At 35.6% G+C, this 22,362-nt stretch overlaps 1 protein-coding gene across 1 annotated transcript in view; it reads left to right on the forward strand.

Moving 5' to 3' along the window:
- The window catches only part of FSIP2 (fibrous sheath interacting protein 2), a 90,687-nt gene extending 68,963 nt beyond the window's left edge, over positions 1 to 21,724 (forward strand). Inside the window, exons 20-23 of the mRNA XM_032856084.1 lie at positions 12,194 to 12,240; positions 15,406 to 15,449; positions 18,794 to 18,863; positions 21,532 to 21,724. Of these exons, the coding sequence (XP_032711975.1) occupies positions 12,194 to 12,240; positions 15,406 to 15,449; positions 18,794 to 18,863; positions 21,532 to 21,668 (298 nt within the window). The 3' untranslated portion in view covers positions 21,669 to 21,724. The remainder of the gene's footprint in view (positions 1 to 12,193; positions 12,241 to 15,405; positions 15,450 to 18,793; positions 18,864 to 21,531) is intronic.
- Positions 21,725 to 22,362: the final 638 nt, after the last annotated feature.

Raw genomic sequence — 22,362 nt, forward strand, 5'->3', positions numbered from 1 at the left:
CCTTATATGAGCTCCGAAAAATAGTCAAATATTTGCAGTAATTGAGTGAATGTGTAATCAAGGTAAAGCCACATTCAAAATGGTAGGAAATTCCAGATTTTTGCTTGCCTTTGCACAATCCCCTCTGCAACATGACAAGACACAGTTGGGAAGAAATGGGCCAATTCCCAGTTCCCTCCCTTGGGATGGAAAAAGCAGACTGGAACTTGTTTGCACTGTTCTGCTAGCTGTGGGCTGGCTGAGGGAATGTTTCTGTTTCACCTAAATAGACTGAGACAGTGGCATGGTTTGGAACTATGCCTGGAAATCACAGAAGGCAGCTGATGGGTCCCACAGTGCATGAAAATCACAGAGGACTACAAGATGCACCTGAGAGCAAGAGATTACTGGCAAAAGAATACAATGAATATTGAAGGCCCTGAAAAAAAGCATGATGGGAAGCATTCTTGGGAAATAAAAAATTTAAAAGAAGATCTGACAAAAGGGAGTCCTTGAAGTTTGGCTGGGAAGTTGGCAGAAGGAGGACCCAAAGCTCACCTTGTCCCCTGGATACAACTAGCTAACATCCATGCCAGTGTAAATAACCCAGGAAATGACCTGAAGACTGGGACAAGAAACTCCACAACTAAAGGCAAAGAAGAGGCCACATCAAAAAAGGTAGGAAGGGTAAAAAGGGGTCTGGGAACAAAATGGACAATGGCCTTCTGCAGGAAGGAGGGAGCCAATGGCATAGAGAAAGGTCAAAGACAGACTTTTCACACTGGGAAGCTCACAAATAGGGAGGTTTAATATACATAATATTTGCCTTTGAAAGTGAGAGGGGCTGAATTTCATGAGTTCTTAAAACCAGCAGGGCTTAAAGTCTATTATTTTAAAAAATCAGTAGGCTTGGCTGTGGTAGAGCCCAGAGGTGTTAAGAAGTGGAGTCCCTGCCCTTAAAAAGATAGCATGACAAACAGCCCATGCAGATACAGCATAGAACCAGCAGTTTGAAAAATGCAGGGGGGGACAGACAGGAGGGAGACTGCTCTGTTCATATCAGTGTACAGCCCAGAGAGACAGGGATCATGGGGAGGCCCCTCCAGGAGCAAAGGAGCCAGCAGGTACCATTTCCCTTCCTTCATCACCAGCATAAACAATGGCCACCTGTGAGAACGAGTGCAGCACCAACACTCCTTACCGTCCCCCTACACACACACATACTTCAGCAGATCTACCCTTCTTAGTCATGCCCACCTCAGTACTGGTACTGCAGGCCCCTCCCCCCAGAAGACCAGCTCAAACCCTGTAAACACCACATCACTTGACCCCTGAGTATTTTGCAGGACCTCAGTTCCAGCAAGAGCAGAGGCAGGTCTCATTTTGCAAGCAGACCACTGCACCTTGCTGTCCACAATAGGCAAAGATAGCCTCTGCAAACAATTGGACTAAAGAAAAAAGAGACCAAGACTCAACAGCAGAGCACACACAACACACATAAGAAATACTCCCTGAAGTGCCAGGCCCTGGGGAACAGGAAATACTGTGCTGCAGGGCACTACAGGACGACATCTTCATAAGGCTATTATCATTAAGAGCAAGTGAGTAGTTAACTTTTCCTAACACATAGAAACAGACACAAAAAGTCACACAAAATGAGGAGACAGAAAAACATCTGCCAAATAAAAGAATAGGACCAAACCAGGGCAAGAAACCAAAGTTAAATGGAAACAAATAATATGCCTGATAGAGAATTTAAAGTAATATGACAAAGATACTCACTGGACTACAAAAAATAAAAAAAATAAAAAACCTGTGGACACTGGGGACACCTGGGTGGCTCATTCAGTTGGGCATCTGATTCTTGATTTCAACTCAGATCATGATCTCAGGGTCATGAGACCAAGCTCTGTGTCAGACTTCATGCTCAGTGTGGAGTCTGCTTAAGATTCTCTCTCTCCCTCTACCCACCCCCCTCTCTCACTTGTTCTCTCTCTCAAAAAAAAAAAAAAAAAAGTGGCAGACATCAGTAAGATATTTATTACAGAGATAAAAAAAAAGAACCAATCAGAGATCAAGAACACAATAAATGGGGGTGCCTGAGTGGCTCAGTGGGTTAAGCCTCTGCCTTCGGCTCAGGTCATGATCCCAGGGTCCTGGGATCAAGCCCTGCATCATGCTCTCTGCTCAGCAGGGAGCCTGCTTCATTCTCTCTCTCTGCCTGCCTCTGCCTATTTGTGATCTCTCTCTCTCTGTCAAATAAATAAATAAAATCTTTAAAAAAAAAACGCAATAAAGTTAAAAATACACTTGATGGAATAAATAGCAGGCTAGGTGAAAGAGAGGAACAAATTAATGACCTAGAAGACAGAGAATGGAAAGTAATCTAGTTGACAAAAGGAGAGGAAAAAATATGCAAATTGAGAATAGTCTTAGGGAACTCAGTGACTCCATCAAGCATAATAACATCCACATTCTAGGGCTCTCAGAAGGAGAGAGATAAGGCAGCAGAAAAAATATATTTGAAGGAATAATAGCTGAAAGCTTCCCTAATTTGGGGAAAGAAACAAATATCCAGATCCAAGAGTCACAGAGCTCCCCTCAAAAGTACAACCTAAGGAGGTCCACACCAAGACACCTACTAATTAAAATGGAAAAAGTTGTGATAAAATACTTTAAAAGTAGCAAGAGAAAAAAAGACAGTTACATACAAGGGGAAACCCCCATTAGGCTATCAGTGGACTTTTTAGCAGGAACTTGCAAGCCAAAAGAAAGTGGCATGATATATTCAGAATGCTGAAGAGAAAATATCTGCAGCCAAGAATAGTTTTCCAGCAAGACTATCATTCAGAACAGAAGAAGAGATTTCTCAAACAAAGAGAGTTTCTCAAAGAAAAACTGAAGGAATACATGACTGCTAAACCAACCCTACAAGAAATATTAAAAAGTACTCTGTGAGTGGAAAGGAAGACTATAAAGTAGTAGGAAAAGTAAAAAAACACAAAAGCAGTAACAATAAATATTTCTATACAATCAAGGGATTCATTAAAAAAAATGTAAAATATAACACCATATATCAAAAACATGGGAGGGAGAGGAATAAAAAAATGGATTTAAACCTAAGCAAACATCAACTTAGTATACACTGCTGTTTATATAAGATGTTATATGTAAAACTAATGATAACCATAAATCAAAAGCCAGTAATAGACATGTAAAGAATAAAGAGAAGGGGATCCAAGTACATCACTAAAGAAAGCCAACAAACCATGAAATAAAGCAAAAAAAGAAAGGATCAGAGACAATCTGGGGGGTTTTTTAAAGATTTTATTTATTTATTTGGCAGCTCAAGCAGGGGGACCAGCAGGCAGAGGGAGAGGAAGAAGCAGGCTCCCTGTTGAGCAGAGAGCCTAAGGCAGGACTCAGACCCAGGACCCTGGGATCATGACCTGAGTTGAAGACAGATGTTTAACCAGCTGAGCCACCCAGACACTCCAGGATCAGAGAAAATCTATAACCATGAAACAAGTAAAAAAATGGTAATACATACTCATCATTAATTACTTTAAATGTAACTGGACTAAATGTTCCAATCAAAAGACATAGGGTGTCAGAATGGATTAAAAACTCATATGCTGCCTACAGACACTCAAGACAAAAAGACACCTGCAGATTGAAAGTGAGTGGATGGAGAAACATTTATGACAAAAAAAAAAAAAAAAAAAAAGCTGGGGTAGCAATAATTATATCTGAAAAAGAAGCCTTTAAAACAAAGACTGTAACAAGAGGCTAAGAAGGATACTATGTAATTATGAAGGGGGCAATCCAACAAGATGATATTACAATTGTAAATATTTATGCATTCAATATGGAAGCACCCAAATACATAAAACAAACATAAAAGAAAAATTTTGTTAATAATAAACATAAAAGAAAATAAAAGAAATACTTGAGCGTAATACAGTAATAGTAAGGGATTTTAATACCCCACATACATTGATGGACAGATCATCCAAACAAAAAATCAACAAGGAAACAGTGTCTTTGAATAACATACTGGACCAGATGGATTTAATACACATACTCAGAATATTCCATTCCAATACAGCAAAATATACATTCTTTTCAAGTGCACATGGAACACTTTCCAGAATAGATCACACATAAAAAAAAAAAAAAAAAAAAATTGAAGTAATAGCATGCATCGTCTCTGACACCACTGCAAAACTACAAATCAACCCCAAGAAAAAATCTAGAAAGACCACAAATACATGAAGGTTAAATAATATGCTATCAAACAATGAATGGGTCAATCAAGAAGTTAAAGAAGAAATTAAAAATTACATGGAAATGGGAAACAAATGAAAATGAAAACACAATGGTCCAAACGCTTTGACATGCAGCAAAAGTTGTTCTAAGAGGGAGGTTTGTAGCAACACAGGCCTACCTTAAGAAATAAGGAAAATCTCAAATAAACGACCTAACCTTACACCTATAGGAGTTTGAAAAAACAAACAAACAAACAAAACCTAAACCCTGGAGCACAACAGAAGGAAGGAAATAATAAAATGTAGAGCAGAAATAAGTGATACAGAAACTGAAAAAAGAAAAAAAAAAGAACAAATCAAATGAAATCAGGAAATTGTTCTTTGGAAAAATCAACAAAATTCATAAACCTCTAGCAAGGAAAAAACAAAAAACAAAAATGAGAGAGAGAGAGAACCCAAAGAAATAAAATTAATAATGAAAGAGGATAAATAACAACCAACACCATAAAAACACAAATAATGGTAACAGAATATTATGGAAACTTATATGCCATCAAATTGGACAACTTAGAAGAAACATAACATTAGAAACATATAACCTACCAGAACTAAAGCAGGCAGAAATAGAAAAATTTGAACAGAACAATTGCCAGCAATGAAATTGAATCAGTAATTAAAAAACAAAACAACCCAAAAATAAAAGTCTAAGACCAGACAGCTTCACAGGCAAATTCTACTGAACATTTAAAGAAGAGTGAGTACCTGTTCTTCTCAAACTATTTCAAGAAAATACAAAAGGAAGGAAAAATTCCCAGTTCATTCTATGAGGCCAGTATAACCCTGATAATAAAAGCAGATAAAGACCATACACACACACACACACACACACACACACACACACAGAGAGAGAGAGAGAGAGAGAGAACTGCAGGAAGATATCTCTCATGAATACGGATGCAAAAATATTCAACAAAATCATTTCAATGGATGCAAAAAAAGCATTTGGCAGAGTACAAAATATATTCATGATAAAAACCCTCTGCAAAGTAGGTCTAGAGGGAACATAGCTCAGCGTAATAAAGACCTTATATGAAAATCCCACAGTAAACATCATACTCAATGGTGAAAAACTGAGGGCTTTCCCTTAAGGACAGAAACAACCCAAGTATTTCCACCACCATCACTTCTATTCAATAATGTACTAGATCTCCTAGCCAAAGCTATTAGACAAGAAAAAGAAATAAGAGCTATCCAAAACTGGTAAGAAAGAAGTAAAACTCTCATTGCAGATGACATGATAATACATATACTAAACCCTCAAGGCTCCACCAAAAAACAACTAGAATTGATAAATGAATTCAGTAAAGTTGCAGGATACAAAATCAATGTACAGAAATATGTTGCATTCCTAAACACTAACAATGAAACAGCAGAAAATGAAATTAAGAAAACAATCCCAGGGGTGCCTGGGTGGCTCAGATGGCTAAGCATCTGCCTTCTGTTCAGGTCATGATCTCCAGTTCCTGGGACTGAGCCCCACATTGGGCTCCAGCTCAGCAGGGAGTCTGCTTCTCCCTCTCCCTCTGCCTCTCCCCCTGCTTGTGCTCTCTTTGTCTCTCTCTCAAATGAATAAATAAAATATTTAAAAAAAAAGAAAAGAAAGAAAACAATCCCATTTATAACTGCCTCAAAAACAATACTATATCTAGGAATAAATTTACCCAAAGAGGTGAAAGACCTGTACTCTGAATACTATGAAACACTGATGAAAGAATTCAAAATAATGCAAAGAAATGGAAAAACATTCCATGATTGTGGGTTGAAAGAACAAACATTAAATTATCTATACTACCCAAAGCAATCTACAAATTTAATGCAATCCCTATCAAAATACCAACAGCATTTTTTCAACAGAACTAGAACAAAGAATCCTAAAATTTGTATGGCACCACAAAAGATTTAAAATAGCCAAAGTAATCTTAAAAAAGAACTGGAGATATCACAATTCCAAATTTCAAGTTCTATTACATAGTGTTGGTAATTAAAACAGTATGTTACTGGCATAAAAATATACACATACATCAATGGGATAGAGCAGAAAACCCAAAAATAAATCCACAATTATACAATCAATTAATCCTTAACAAAGGAGGAATGAATATCCAATGGGAAAAAAGACAGTGTCTTCAACAAATGGTGCTGGGGAAACTGTACAGCTGAGGAAAGAAAAAAGAGAGGAAAGAAAGAGAGAGAACAAACAAACAAACTGGATGTACCACTTTCTTTCATCATACACAAAAATAAACTCAAAGTGGATTAAAGACCTGAAACCACAAAAATCCTTCAAGAGAGCACAGGTAGTAATCTCTCTGACATCAGCCATAGCAATATTTTTCTAGATATGTCTCTTGAGGCAAGGGTAATAAAAGCAAAAATAAACTACTGGGACTACATCAAAATAAAAGGTTTCTGCACAGCCAAGGAAAGAACCAACAAAATTAAAAGGCAACCTACTGAATGAGAGAAGATATTTGCAAATGACATATCTGATAAAGGGTTAGTATGCAAAATATATAAAGAACTGATACAACTCAACACCCAAAACACAAAAATTCAATCAAAAATGGGCAAAGAACACATACAGATGGCCAACAGATACATGAAAGATGCTCAACATTACTTTTTATCAGGGAGATGAAAATCAAAACCTCAATGAGAGTATCACCTCATAGCTGTTAGAATGGCTAAAATTAAAAAAAAAAAAAAAACAAGATACAAGTGTTGGCAAGGATGTGGGAAAAAAAGAACTCTCTTGCACTGTAGTGGGAAGGCAAACTGGTGTAGCCATTGTGGAAAAAACTTTTTGTAGGTTAATCAAAAATTAAAATAAAACCACTCTACAACCCAGGAATTGAAGTACTGGGTATTTACCCCAAAAATACAAAAACACTAATTCAAAGGGATACATGCACCCATATGTTTATTGCAGCATTATTTACAGTAGCCAAACTGTGGAAGCACACCAAGTGTCCACCAATAGATGGGTGGATAAAAAAGAGGTGAGATATCTCTCTCTCTCTCTCTCTCTCTCTCTCTCACACACACACACACACACATACACACAGTGGAATATTATTCAGACATAAAAACTGAAAGTAATCCTGCCATTTGCAGTAACATGAACAGGGGCACCTGTCTAGTTCAATCATTAGAGTGTGAAACTTGATCTCAGGTTCATGAGTTTGAGCCCCATGTTGGTCCTAGAGCTTACTTTAAAAAAAAAGAAAGAGAGAGAGAAAAGAAAGAAAAAAGAAAAAGACTCATGCAATAACATGAGTAGAGCTAGAGAGTATAATGCTGAATGAAATAAGTCAGCCAGAAAATGACAAATATCATATTATCTTACTCATATCTGGAATTTAAGAAATAAATGACAAAAGGTGGGGAAAAAAGAAAGAGAGAAAAACCAAGAAATAGACTCTTAACTATAGAGTCCGAAAACTGATGATTATCAGATGAGAGGTGACTGTGGGAATGTAAGAAATATGAGATGGTGATTAAAGAGTACACTTATCATGATGAAATAAAATAAAATGATTTTTAAAATAAGCAATAAAATGAAAACAAAAAACAAACCAACAAAAAGCAACCAACAAACAAACAAAAAAAGCCCCAGAACAGACAATTTATAATGGGTTTATCAGGATGTGACCCCATCATAATTCAAAGATCTGTATATACTGTCTTTAAGAGACTCACTTTAGATAGAAGGACACACATAGGTGGAAAGTGAAAGGATAGGAAAAGCTACCCTATGCAAACAGAAACCAAAAGAGAACAGAGTTAGCTATACTAATATCAAGGAAAAGAGACTCTGAGTGAAAAACAAGAGACAAAGAACATTATTATAATGACAAAGGGTTCATTCACCAAGAAGACGTAACAATTATAAACACATATGGAACAAACTTGAAAGCTCCAAAATATATGAAGCAAACACCAACAAAGTTGAAGAGAGAAACAGACAGCTCTAGCTCTCCAACAGTAAGAGAGGTCTTCAATAAACTCCTTTCAGTAGTAGACAGAACAAGATGGAATGTCTTGAGGACTTCAACAAGATGATAGATCAATTGGAACTAACAAACATATACAGAACACACTCCACCCAACAACAGCAGAATATTTTTCTCAAGTGTACATGGAACATTCTCCAGGAGAGACCATATGTAGATCACAAAACAAGGGTTCAAAAATTCTAAAATATTAAATTCATACATAGCATCCTTTCCAATCACAGTGGAATAAAATTTGAATATGTAATACAACATATTTTCCAGAAAAAAAACTGAAAAAATTCACAGATATGTAAAAATTAATGTATTCTTAAATAACCAATTGGGTCAAAGAACAAATCACAGAGGAAATCAGAAAATATCTGAGACAAATGAAAATGAAAATATACTTAAACTTATGGGGTGCAGTGAAAATAGTACTAAGAGGGAAATTTATAGCTGTAAATTCTTAATAAAGATCTTGGGGGCCCCTGGGTGGCTCAGTGGGTTAAAGCCTCTGCATTTGACTCAGGTCATGATCTCAGGGTCCTGGAATCGAGCCCCACATCGGGTTCTCTGCTCAGTGGGGAACCTCCTTCCTTCTCTCTCTCTGCCTGCCTCTCTGCCTTCTTGTGATCTCTGTCAAATGAATAAACAAAATCTTAAAAAAAAAAAGATCTTATAACAACAACTTACCTTTATACCTTAAATAACTAAAAGAAGAAAAACAAACTCAAAACTAGTATAAGGAAGGAAATAATAACAAGCAGAGATAAACAATATACAAAATAGAAAAATAATAGATAAAACCAATGAAACATAGAGTTGGTTCTTCAAAAAGACCAGCAAAATTGACAAAATTATTATAAGATTGTCTATGGAAAAAAGAGAAGATTCAAAAAACTAAAACTATAAATGAGAAACAGAAACATCACAACAGATTTTACAGAAATGAAAGGATTAGAAGAAAGTACTATGATCAGTTATATGTCAACAATTTGGATAACTCAGATGAAATGGATAAATTCCCAGAAACACATGGCTACCAAAATTGAATTATGAAAAAAATAGAAAATCTGAGCAGACTTATAACTGGTTAAGGAGACTGAATCAGTAATCAAACACCTAACAAAGAAAATTTCAGGACCAGATGGTTTCACTGGTGAATTCCAGCAAACGTTTAAGGGAGAATTAACATGAATCCTGCTCAAACTCTTTCCAAAAAAACTGGATAGGATGGAATATCTCCAAACTCATGAGCCAGCATTACTTTGATACCAAAAGCTAGAAAAAGGCACTGCAAGTAAACTGCAGATTAATATCCCTGATGAATGTTGATGGAAAAATCTTCAGCAAATTACTGGCAAACAGAACTCAACAGCCCATTGAAATATTTTACTCCATGACTCAGGTGCGATTATCCCAGGAGTACAAGGGAGATTCAATATATAAAAAATATAATACAACATATTAACAAGATGAAGAAAACACACACACATTCTCATCTAAATTAACGCAGAAAAACCATTTAACAACACTCAACATCTTTTCAAAATAAGAAAACTCAACAAACTAAAAATAGAAATTACCTCAAAATAATAAAAGCCATATATGGAAAACCTACAACTAATACTGTACTCAGAGTGAAAGCCTATAGGATTTTTCTCTAAGATCAGAAATAACTGCCCACTCTTACCACTTCTATTCAACATGGTGGAAGTCCTGGTCAGAGCAGTTAAACAAAAATAAAAGGCACCTAAATTGTAAGATAAGAAGTATAATGTCCTCTATTCACAGATAACATTATCTTGTATGTAGTAACTCCCTAAAGATGCCACACAAAACAGAAACAAAAATTTTAGAATAAATGAATTCATCGAAGTTGTTGGATACAAAATCAACACAGAAAAATCAATTGTATTTCTATACAATCACCACAAAGAATCCAAAATGGAAAACTAAAAACTACACAACATACCTGAAGGAAATTGAAGGAGACAAAAATTAATGGGAAAATTATGTTACATGAAGTAAGACTGAGAAAGAAAAAATACCATATGATTTTACTCATAAGTGGAATCTAAAAAAAATGAATGAACAAAAAGCAGAATCAGACCTATAAATATAATACAGAGAACAAACTGATCCTTGCCAAAGGAGAAGGAAGTAAAGATAAGTGGGAAATATACACTTTCAGTTATGGGATGACTAAGTCACAGAAATAAAAGGCACAGCATAAGGAATATAATCAATGATATTCTAATAGCATTTTATGGGGTCAGATGGTAGTGACACTTGTGGTAAACACAGCATAATGCATAAACTTGTCAAATCACTAGGTTGTACACCTGAAACTATTGTAACATTGCATGTCAACTGTACTCAAATTTTAAAAATTTAAAAAGCAATTTAAAAATTCATGGATTAGAAGATTTGTTAAGATGTCAATAATTACACAAAGTATTCTACAGATTAGTATTTTTATAAGAATTACATTTGATAGCATTTTTTACAGAAATAGAAAAAAATTATTCTAAAATTTATAGTTTTTCAAGGGACTCTTAATAACCAAAACAACGTTGACAAGGAAGAACAAAGTTAGACTTACTGATTTTAAAACTTACTGCAAAGATATGGTAATGAAAACACTATGGTACTGACATAAAGACAGATATATAAAAAAATGAAATAAAATAAAAGACCTATAAATAAATCTCCCATATATGGCCAAATGATTTTTGATAAACATGCCAAGGCCACTTGGCTTCAAAGGACAGAGTTAAGAATGGGAGAAAATACTTGCAAATTATATATCTATAAGGGATTACTACCCAGAATATAAATAACACATAACTCAGTAACAACAAAATAATCAAAAAACCTGATTAAAAATTGAGTAAAGGACTCGAATAGGTATTTCTTCAAAGAAGATATATAAATGGGCAATAAGTACATGAAAAGATACTCAGTATCACTAATCATTAGGGAAGTGCAAATCAAAACCACAATAAGATGTTATTTCACACCCATCAGAATAGCTGTTATCAAAATAGAAAACAAAACCAACCAGAAACAGAAAATAACAAATATTGGCAAGAAAGTGAAGAAATGCAATCCTTGTATATTGCTGTTGGGTATTTAAAATGGTGCAGTTGCTATGGGAAACAGTATGACAGTTTATCAAAAAATAGAGTTACCATATGATCTAGCAATTACACTTCTGGATATATACCCAAAAGATTTGAAAACAGTCACTCAGATATTCATACACTCATATTCATAAGCAGCATTATTAACAACAGCTAAATCCTGGAAACAATTTGAGTCATTCAAGAGAATGGTTAAGCAAAATGTAATATATACATTCAGTAGAATATTATTAAGCCTTAAAAAGGAAATTGTGACACACGCTACACGTAGGAACCTTGAAGACATTATACTAAATGAAATAAGCCAGTTCCAAAAGGACAAATACTACATGATTCCACTTATATGAGATACCTCAGGTAGTCAAATCATGGAAGCACAAAGTAAAATAGTGGTCCCTGGGAACAGAGAGGGGTGGGGGTAATGTGGAGTTAGCCTCAGTTGGGGAAGATGAAAAATTCTGGAGAATAGATAGTGGTGATGGTTGCACAACAATGAGAATGTCCTCAAGTACAGAACTTAAAAATGGTTAAGGTGCCAAATTTTATGTTATGTATATTTAACCAAAATTAAAAGTGAAAAGTCAATTTAGAAATCATTTTCATTTGATTTTGGAACTGAGAGATAAATTATTCCAGGTTTACTTCCATACAAAGAATATCTGACAGATTGTTCTTTTGCTTAACCAGTAATTTCTTCATTCAATAAATACACAGAAAATGAAATGTTCTCTTTCTTTTGTTTTAGTGAGACTGAAGATTTTACCTCAGATTCAAGTGACAAATTATTACAAGGTTGGATTTATTATTTTTTTTTAATTAGAAAGCATTCAAAAGACTGCTTTACTGCTTTAATGAATTTTTCAGCTATTGCTTTTTATTTGTTTACTGCTTTGATGATATTTTTAGTTATAAGACCTGAGGTTCATAGTTTTGGTTTTTTTCCCCTGGGAATTTACCTATTTTTTGGAAAATAATCTAGTACTGTATCACTCAGATGTTAAAATGAACCAACTAGTTTGCCTTTGCTGAATTGCTGTCAAGATTTTATTAATAATTTTGATCAAGAAAATGGTGTGATGTTATGAATTCACATTTACTATGCTCCTGTGAAAAATATTCATAAAATAAGGATGCACCATACAATAGCTTTTATCTGAGCCAGAACCCATTATACTAGGATTTAATGATTTCTTATCCTTCCTTTGTGCTTAGTCCTACCAAAATGTACAAAAAATGTGTGGGGGGAAGGGAGTTTTTAGATCTAAATTTGTTTGCTCACATTAATATCTGACTAGTATAGACTTCAGTATTTTTAAAATAGTACCTACTCTTTAGAAAATTTAAGAACTTTTTGGTTCTCTATTTTTTGAAACCTCAGAGGATCAATGTGGTTCCAATAACCATATGTACAAGAGGTAGAGTGTCATGTTGACTGTAAAGTGGCTTTAAAACTCAAACCACAGGTTTATCCTTGGCTATTTTAGACACACAACCCACTCAAGGAATTACTTTAAAAACAAATTGTCTCAACTTGGAAGTGAAATTATTTTAATTAAGATGATTCCTAGAATAGCAATAAATATGCCAGAATCCCATAAACACACCATAATCAGAAGATATCACAATAATCACTGATCATACTGGTAGTATGGAATCACAGGCTACTAGAGGGAGACAAAAACCATTCTATACAAACCACTTTATGTTTTCGTGAGGAAACACAAGCTAAGAATGATGAAGCAGTTCTGCCAAGGTTACTCTGAGTCTGAGGCAGAGCCAACTCTAGATCCTAAGTAACCTGACCATAAAAGCAGTATTGTTGTTACTGTTGTTTTCTTTTCCAATTTTGTGCAATGATCATGCTTAATTTTTACATCCTTCAGTAATATTTCACTTGCCCAGTTCAATCCTTATTCATTCATTCATTCAAATATTTACTGAGCATTTCCTTTGTGTTCCAGAATCCCACAACACTGACAAAGTCCTTAATCTCATAGAATTTACACTGTAACCTGGGGTGGGCATCAAAGGGTAACGACATAAACAAGGTAATTCCAGATATTGATAGGTATTCCCCATCTCATCTGGGACAAAAGCCAAAGAAACCACAATAGCTTGCAGAAACCTACCTCATCTGGACATCACCTCCCCCACCTTACCTAACTTCCTCAATCTCTGTCTCTTTCTGGCTCTCTGCTCCAGCCTCATGGGCCTTGCTGTTTCTTAAACATTCCAGGCATTGAGGGCCTTTGCTCTTGCGGATCCTTGTGTAAGAACTCCTCCCCTTACATCTGCATTGCTAGTCCCTCACCTTCAGGTCTTTGCTCAAATTTCACCTTCTCAGTGATGTCTTCTTTGACCATAGTCTGACACTGTAGCCTCCTTCCCACCATGGCACTAACTATTCTGCATCTGTGCTTATTTTTCTCACTGGCACTTATAATTATCTGACAGACCATTAATTGTTTTTTCACTCTCTCCTTCTAGAATGTGAGGTCCATGAAGATTACAGCTGTATTCCCAAGAACCTAAAATAGGCAATGTAATAGGAGGAGCATTTAGTAAAATAAGAGGGACAATGGCACTAACGAATGAGGGGCACAAGAATTCTGTTTTGGTTATGCTGAGCTTGAGGTACCCATTAGATATTTAAGTTGAGGTATCACATAAGAAATAGGATAGTTAAGATTGGAGTTTAATGGAGAGATTAGGACTAGAAAATTAGATTCTTTGTTTCATTTAGATATACAATAAAATAAATCTGAATACCTGAGACCCTCAAATATCAGGGGTTTTTTCTTTGACTTTTCATCAAAACAAATTCCTAGTATATCCTGGGAAGTTGACAGTCATGTAGCCTAGAAACTTAAAAACCTAGCATTTGGAATGACAACCCTGGAAGTAAACCCAATACCCTCAGTCATTTAAAAGCAAAAGTCAGTTAGTTCAATTATGTGCAATATAGAATCAGGCAGTTTAAAAAGATTATCAACCAACAATAAAATTTTACCAATACTGTCAGATAAGTGCAATCATCAGTCCCTCTCATATCTGAGTTAATTGAAGTTCTACTACAACTTTTTTCCCCAAAACCTACATTGATCCAAAGAATAATGCAGAGAATGACCACATATTGGCCCCTGATGATTACATTTCTATAAAATGCACAATATTTTTATATAAGATATCTCATTGCATCCTTTTGTGAGACAGCCAGGGAAGACTGTCTCATTCACATTCTACATAATGAGGAAACAGAGTCAAATAAGTTAGATTCAATTTGCCAATGTTCATACAGCTCTAAGAAATGAAGCTAAGTCTCAGATTCAGATTTTCTGCCTTCCTAGTAGACAGTCATTGTAAAAATTTTCTCATCATTTCTAACTTTTTAGGCTAAATTTGTTTTACAGGCTTACTAGCCTCTCCTGGAACGTGGGCAATTTTTGGTTCTTCCTCCAGATTTCCTCTTTGTATTGCTTCAAAATTCTCCTGGTTCTCACTCAAATTATTTCATAAGACCAGCATTTTCCTGTTAGTGCCAATTATCTGCTTTTAATTGGCTATGTAGAATCAAAGACTGTTAGAGCTAGAAGGCCCCTTGGAATCATCTATGAGGTAATCTCTCATTTTACATGTAAACAAATGAGCCTATAGAGATTGAGTAGTTGTGCATGAATATGTGGCTCTGAAGTTATGGAGTCTGCCTCTCCTACCAAATCATATTTCATCTTTCATAATTCCGAAAGGAAGATCTGAGACATGCCCCAGAATTCCAGGGATCTTACCTATTTCCATGTTATTCTCACTGTCTATACACTGAAAGTAATAATAATTTTTTCTACCTGCCTAAATTCTGGAACTTTCTGGTGAAAAATAATAAGACCAGGTTTGTCTCAGTACTATTCATGCTTCCAAAAAAAATTACTGTTTTTCCTTTTTTTTCCCCCTTCCCAACAGGAACTTCTCAAGAGCAAAGACCAGAGAGTTCGAACAGTGTCAAGGTAAATATTTTTCAATAAACTATAAATGGTATACATGGGGTCCAGTTGAATATAGCTCAGTTTCCAAGGTCAAATCTGGGCTTGGGTGGTACGATTTGAGGAACATCAGGAAGAGTACCCCATGCACAGTTTCTTCTTGCTCAGGTGTCTCCCTCTGGCTGAGACCCATGCATGGTACTGGAAAAATCCCCTAATCAAAATTCTCACTTTACAATTAAATTATTCCTTGCATATGTGCACAGAATAGGCCACTGTTCTTCCCTAGCACCTATGTACAATTCCATTCCTAAACTCTGTTACTGCAGTCTCTGAAGAAAACCCTACAGTCACTCCATCCTGTCTAGGGCAGGTAAACTCCAAGTGAGGAACTTGGAGGAAGCAGGGAGGGAATAGAAGCTTCAAAAACAGGAAATGGGCTTGCAGAAAATTCATCATGCAGATTCCATCTATTTTTCTGTGTTCCTAAAGGCTGATTGTTTAAAGGCAGCTTTCCGAAAGGCCCAGCTACTCTCCACCATAAACAGGAAATTTCCTCTTCCTTAACCCTTTTTAGAAATTTCCAATAGAGTAGTTTTCAGAACCAAATCTTGCAATTCTTACTCATGCCAAATCCCAAAGATGCTGGGCTAGTTCCTCATTCAACCTAATGCTCATTTATGAATATAAACATCTATTTGACAACCTTCGGGCTTCATTTAGACCATACTGTCCAAGTAAAATCATTTGGAAATAACAGAGAGAGAATCTCTGGACTGACAAGCTGATTACAAACTATTCCTTGTGCCAGGCTGAATCCCTGACTAAGCTTGGACCCTTTTGACTCTTTGCCCTTCCTCTCTCACCTGCAGCTTTTTCCATGGTGAAACATGGTTGAAATTGGTATATCCAATCCCATTCAAAGTAAGGTGGAATAAGCACATTCTACCTCATCTCTCTTATTTTACAACTAAAAATGCTGGACAACTACTGAGGATGCTGAAAAATAATAGCTGGAGTTTGAGGAAGGAAGTAAAAACTCAATCACCAATACCATTATGAGTTTCCTGCTGTCCCCTGAGCCTGTATCTCCTAGTTTAGTTAGATCCAGAGCAGTTCAAATCCTGGAATTACTTAGAAAGAAGAGGCAGAATAAATCTTCAGGAGAAACCATTGCTCTCCTATGAAAATTAGGAACAAGTTCCTGTGGACTGGTAAGTAGAAGCAGCTCACTTTTTTCCCCACTTTTCCCGCCTCCCTCGGTTCTGCCTCAAGGCAAGTTTCAGACATGAAGCTACACAGCAATGGCAGAAGAGGTTGCTGAGGCACTTAAAACTCACAGAAAATCCTTCCCTCTGACCAGAATAGGAAAAGTCTCCAGTAACCTGAAGAATATTAGAAGGAAATCTACTTTTTTCTCGCTGTCTTTTGTCATTTCACCCTAGACAGGGATGCAGTTATGGGATGTGTGAGATAGCACACAGGGAGGGTAGTCACAGCATTTGGCCATAGAACCAGAAAAGGGGACTTATGAGTGTTAGAGATATTAAAAAAAAAAAAAAAATTCTGAGGATCATCAAAAAAGGAGCCCCTAAAAATCTGCTGAAAAGTCTCTCCTGAGCTGTGCATGTATGGAACTGACATGAACTTGTATAAACAAAAGACTTTGAGAACTTGAACTATAGCTTTAATAGTGGTGCATACATAGAGATTAAAAAAAAAAAAAAGTACTGCTGAGGCTTTGGAAATTGAATTTACATTGGAAACACTGCCATAGAAGGCAGGGTAGGATATGTGGTCTGAATCTAAGTGGGTTAGTTACCTAGTTAAGCAAAAAAAAAAAAAAAAAAAAAAACAAGAAGAAGAAGACAAAAAACTCAACCATCTCCAGAGGATACTAACAGTTCTTGGAATCTCATGAATTATTTTAAATGCCCAAGATGGAATCCAAAATTACTTAACATGTAAAGAAATAAGACAATGTCTACAACTTCTAAGGGAAAAGACATGAGATGCCAAGTGCAATGCAGCGAAGATTTTGGAATTTTCAGAAAGAAACTTAAAGCAGTGATAATAACAGTGTTCCATCAAGAAATGGCCTATACTCTTAAACTAATGCAAAGATTCATGTTTCCACCAGAACTTACATATACTTACTCATCTGAGACACTTGGTGGCATCTGCCCTCTGCTTTTAGATTAGGGATTCTCAAGTCAGTCTCACACTAGTGGACATTTTTTTTAAAGATATCGATATATGCCTCATCCTCAGAAATTTAAATTCAATTGGAGATGTGGGACCCAGGGATTCATATTAAAAAAAAAAAAATCCACATGTAACTATTGTAAGCCAATACTGAGAATCAGTGCTTTACATAGTCTCAGCTCCACTTTATTCCTCAGCTATCCAGAAATATATTAATAAATAAGCTGCCTCAAGTCCTCATGGAGGAACTATGATAAAACTCTTGTAATATCTGATGGCCTTGGGGCACCTTGGCGGCTCAGTTTCAGCGTCTACCTTCAGCTCAGGTCACTATCCCAGAGTCCTGGGATTGAGCCTCACATCAGGCTCCCTGCTCAGCGGGAAGCCTGCTTCTCCCTCTCCCACTCCCCCTGCTTCTATTCCCTCTCACGCTGTGTCCCTCTGTCAAATAAATAAATAAAATCTTTATAATATCTGATGGTCTTTACATAATCTATGCATAACACATTTTATGTTTCATATATTTAGGCCTTGATTCATTTCTCTTGATCGATTTCCTTATTTAGTAACTAGTATTATAAAATATTTACAGTGAAGCCCAGAAACCTACCTCAGTTTATTTTATACATTTCTGAGAAGATTGCTGCTGCTACATTCAAAGAGGTGATGTAGGCCTACAGAGTAATACTAGTATCTGAGCCATGTTCCCTAACTGACTCAGTCCCCATAGCCACTTCATTGCTCCAGACCCCAAAATGCCTAAGATTTCCATAACAGGAAATTGGAGTTACACAGTGAACATCCATTTTCCTTCCCCACTTACCATTATCTCTAACATCAGAAAAGAATTTATAATTCGTTGTTTATTTCAATCCACCCAAAAGAGTGAGGGGGCAGACAGAGCCGGTATTTTTTTGTGATGTAATATGCCTGGTCATCATTTAATGGTGGCTAAGGCCCACATCTATGACAAGGGTCAATCCTAGGTCCCCTAATTGGCAAAAATTATGAGCCTAAGACTCAGAGAATAATTCTAGGGCTTCAGAGCATAGATGCTATTCATGAATCTATGTGGTTGTACTACATCTTTTGGGGATTTCTAGGTATCTATAGTGTGTAGTGTCCAAAACACAGTAACTATATAATTTGCTTTGTCTTGGCAGTTTATCACCATCTTTGAAGGAAACAAGAATATTACTGACAGTGCATATTCCTCAAAAGAATTCATTTCAGGTACAAAATGTGCTATACTTTAGCATTCCTCCTGGAATGACTCGTTTCTCCCTTCTAGTACTGACACCTGAGATTGAGTAATGAGATTGAAATAATATACTTAACTATATATATGTATGTGTGTATAGCCATTTTCAGTTTGTTATGTTTATTATGTAGTTCTTTTACTTTAACCTCAAACCACAGTAACAAATAATGCAGCTAACATTTTTTAGGTACCAGTTATCTTTATTTTATTAAAGTTGAAAGTGAGAATCATTGAAGATGAAAGCAAGAGTAGGTTACTCAAGATCACCTCATAGCTAATAAGCTGCAGAGCTGGGATTCATACACAGATCTGCCCAACTTCAAAGCTTAAGCACATTCAATATGACGATAATTTATACACTCAAATACCACGGGAGCCAGATAGTTACTATAAACAAGAGAAGTAGGTTGAGCAGGGGTGTGGATCCACTGGAGATGGGGTGTCCCATCTAAAGGAGGAGATGATAATCCAATCATTGACATACTGGGTTGTTGCTTGCTTTTCCAGTTCAAGTCTGAGCCTTTTTCAAAAGAAGCTGGAGATGAAAGTTTTATATGAATATTCCCAACTTTTAGATTTTATCAGATCATTCAAAGCTTTGTGAAATGTTTTGTAGACAAAACTAAACTTGTCTATATATCCCCTATACCATACTACTCTCCCTCTGTCAATCATAAAGCCCTAATTTACAAAACAGAAAATGGAGGTAATAATCACCTGAGTTTACACAGTCAACAAATGAAGAGCTTTTAAGGCCCAAAAACAGATCTTCTGACTTTGATCCTCCATTTTTGCTTGCCTCCATAATGTGGTTCTATATTGTTGCCACTGCATCCCAGAATGAGCCCCATGTTGGGTAATGATCAAAGATAGTCTACAGTTTTGCTACAAAAAGAACTATTAAAGGACAAACACAGGGTTCACTACTCTCTGTAGGGATGAGCTTCATGTATGTTATTAACCTATGATACTAGCCACCATTGGTCTTGAACAAGATACAAGGAATCTAGAATGGATGCATAGCTGAGGCAGTATCCTCAATGTGTTTCCAGGAACTGCTTTGCATTAGAATCATCCAGTATATTTTTTAACAATGCAAATTCCTGGGCCCTCTCAGACTGCCCAAGTTAATATCTCGGAGTAATGGTGCCCAGAAATCTGAATTTTTAATAAGAACACCAATTTTTAAGAATGGAAGCTCCTTAACTTCTCCAATGAGAATTTCAAAAGTCTTGCAACAATGTTTCAATCATGTTAGTAAAAAATTTATCTGACCTTTCCAGAATGTACATCTTTCTCTTTCATCCATGCTTTTGTGTCTTATCCACTGCAGATTTTGGCTGTTTCCTTTTAAATTCTTAGGTTATTTTTTAAAATAATAGTTTTATTATTATTATTATTGTATATTATGTATATAATTTGTATATTATATTACGTATGTTATATATAATATTAACATTATTATTATAATTAATAACTATGTAGTTAAAAACCTAAATATGCTTTTTTGTTCTTCATAGTTAAATTTACCATAGGCTATCTTAGCTTTAATCATAGAATATTATCTTGCAAAAAAGACATCTCTATGTAACTGCAAGAAGTACAGTCATGAACTTTGGCATGCATTAGAATTAAGAAAATATTGGTTTTTACTGTCATGTGTGTTTTTATGCCCCGTCATATAGGTTCAAAAAAGTACATAAATGTTCACTTTTGTCTTTACATGTCTACATGTAAAAATGTCATTTTGTGATAATTAAAATATGATATTCTTTAAGACCCCATGTGTTGAATAAGTCACATAGAAAAGTGAATCTAAATGAAAAGTATTTTATTATCTATACAGTGTTACCTCACATAACAAAAAAAATCACTTAAAGTTAGCTAACTGAAAATTCACCCAAAGGAGGTGAGAAATTATACCAATTTTAATGCACTTGTACTTGTACATAAGCACTCTGAAATGGATACTCTTACTGCACAGAGTTGAAAGCTACTTTCCCATGTAAGTTTAGCTCATCGGGCATTTTCTAAGAGTGTTCTGCTAGATAAAGAAAGACATTCTTTACATACCTGACTAAAGAAGCATCAGAATACAGTAGGTGTAACTATGCTATGTAGAGTCAGAAAGCTGGATCCTATTACCAGTGTGGCCATTTTCCACTCATATGACCTTATGTTAGGTATTTTACCTTGCCAAGATTCAATATTCAAAAAAGAAGAATTTCCTATTTCCTATTTCCTTCCTATTTCCCCGAGGACTATTAGCAGGGCCAAATCAAAAGAGTCTTTGTGAATGTTTTTTGTTTGTTTGTTTGTTTTTTAAGATTTTATTTATTTATTTGACAGAGATCACAAGTAGGCAGAGAGGCAAGGCAGAGAGAGAGAGGAGGAAGCAGGCTCCCTGCCAAGCAGAGAGCCCAATATGGGACTATGACCCTGAGATCACGACCTGAGCCAAAGGCAAAGGCTTAACCCACTGAGCCACCCAGGCGTCCCTGTTTTATTATTTTTTTTTAATCCCATAAAGTATTGTATAAATGTCTCTTTCTGAATTCTAAATCATCAATTCTGTAATATACCTTCTCTCAATTAGAATGTCTAATAAATATCCATATTACTTTTTTGCTTTATCTACAGAAACTCTCAAGCCTAGTATTTCCAAACAAGGATCTAAAATGCTGGCAAAGGTATCTTCAGCTCTGTCAAAGGTGTTTTCTCGAACTAACACCAATATTTCCAAATCTTCCTCACCACCTCACCAGGATGAGCACTGAAGTTTTTATACCTGATATAACCATGCTTACTTTTCTTAGGAAATAAAATGGTTTTAAAAGCATAACATACTGTTCTATATGATGATTTTTATAAAATTGAGCAAAATTTTAAGAGCAAAAGAAAGTCCAATAGAGAACTGGGTAAGAGAAAGTTTTAATGAATGCTTTTCATAAGCATTTTGGTATGAGAAGGGTATTAGTATCACCTGTGTGTCATTAGAATAAAGAGACAAAAAGTGTACAAAGTAACTAGTTAGCACTTAAGCAACCACCAACAAATGCCCTTGGATGTTTCCTGTTAAGTTTTTGGAGGGTATTTTCACCAAAATAGTTAGAAAATTGAGATAACACTCAAATGAATTCTATAACACAGCTATGAAACTGATTAGTTCACTATTAAAGGTCTATTTGGAGGTTCAAATTAAAGTATACCAGATATAAGAAATCAGACTTTCCCATCTGCAGATAATGTTTCATCAGTTCATAAAATATCTCCCAAGCAAAAAGATCCAACTATAGATAAAGCACCATCTAGAAGAAATTAATTACTGCAGATAAAATGCATAAAATGACTCCTGTCACTTAAAAAAAAATTGCAGAAAAGACAAAGGTATTTTGTGGATAAATTACCATCAATAAGTAAATTATTGGTCAGTGGTCACTAAATCCCCAAATAAATATTTTTTCATGAATA

The sequence above is a fragment of the Lontra canadensis genome, unplaced genomic scaffold (assembly GCF_010015895.1).
Source record: "Lontra canadensis isolate GAN:19392208 unplaced genomic scaffold, GSC_riverotter_1.0 scaffold11, whole genome shotgun sequence".
Taxonomy (NCBI): domain Eukaryota; kingdom Metazoa; phylum Chordata; class Mammalia; order Carnivora; family Mustelidae; genus Lontra; species Lontra canadensis.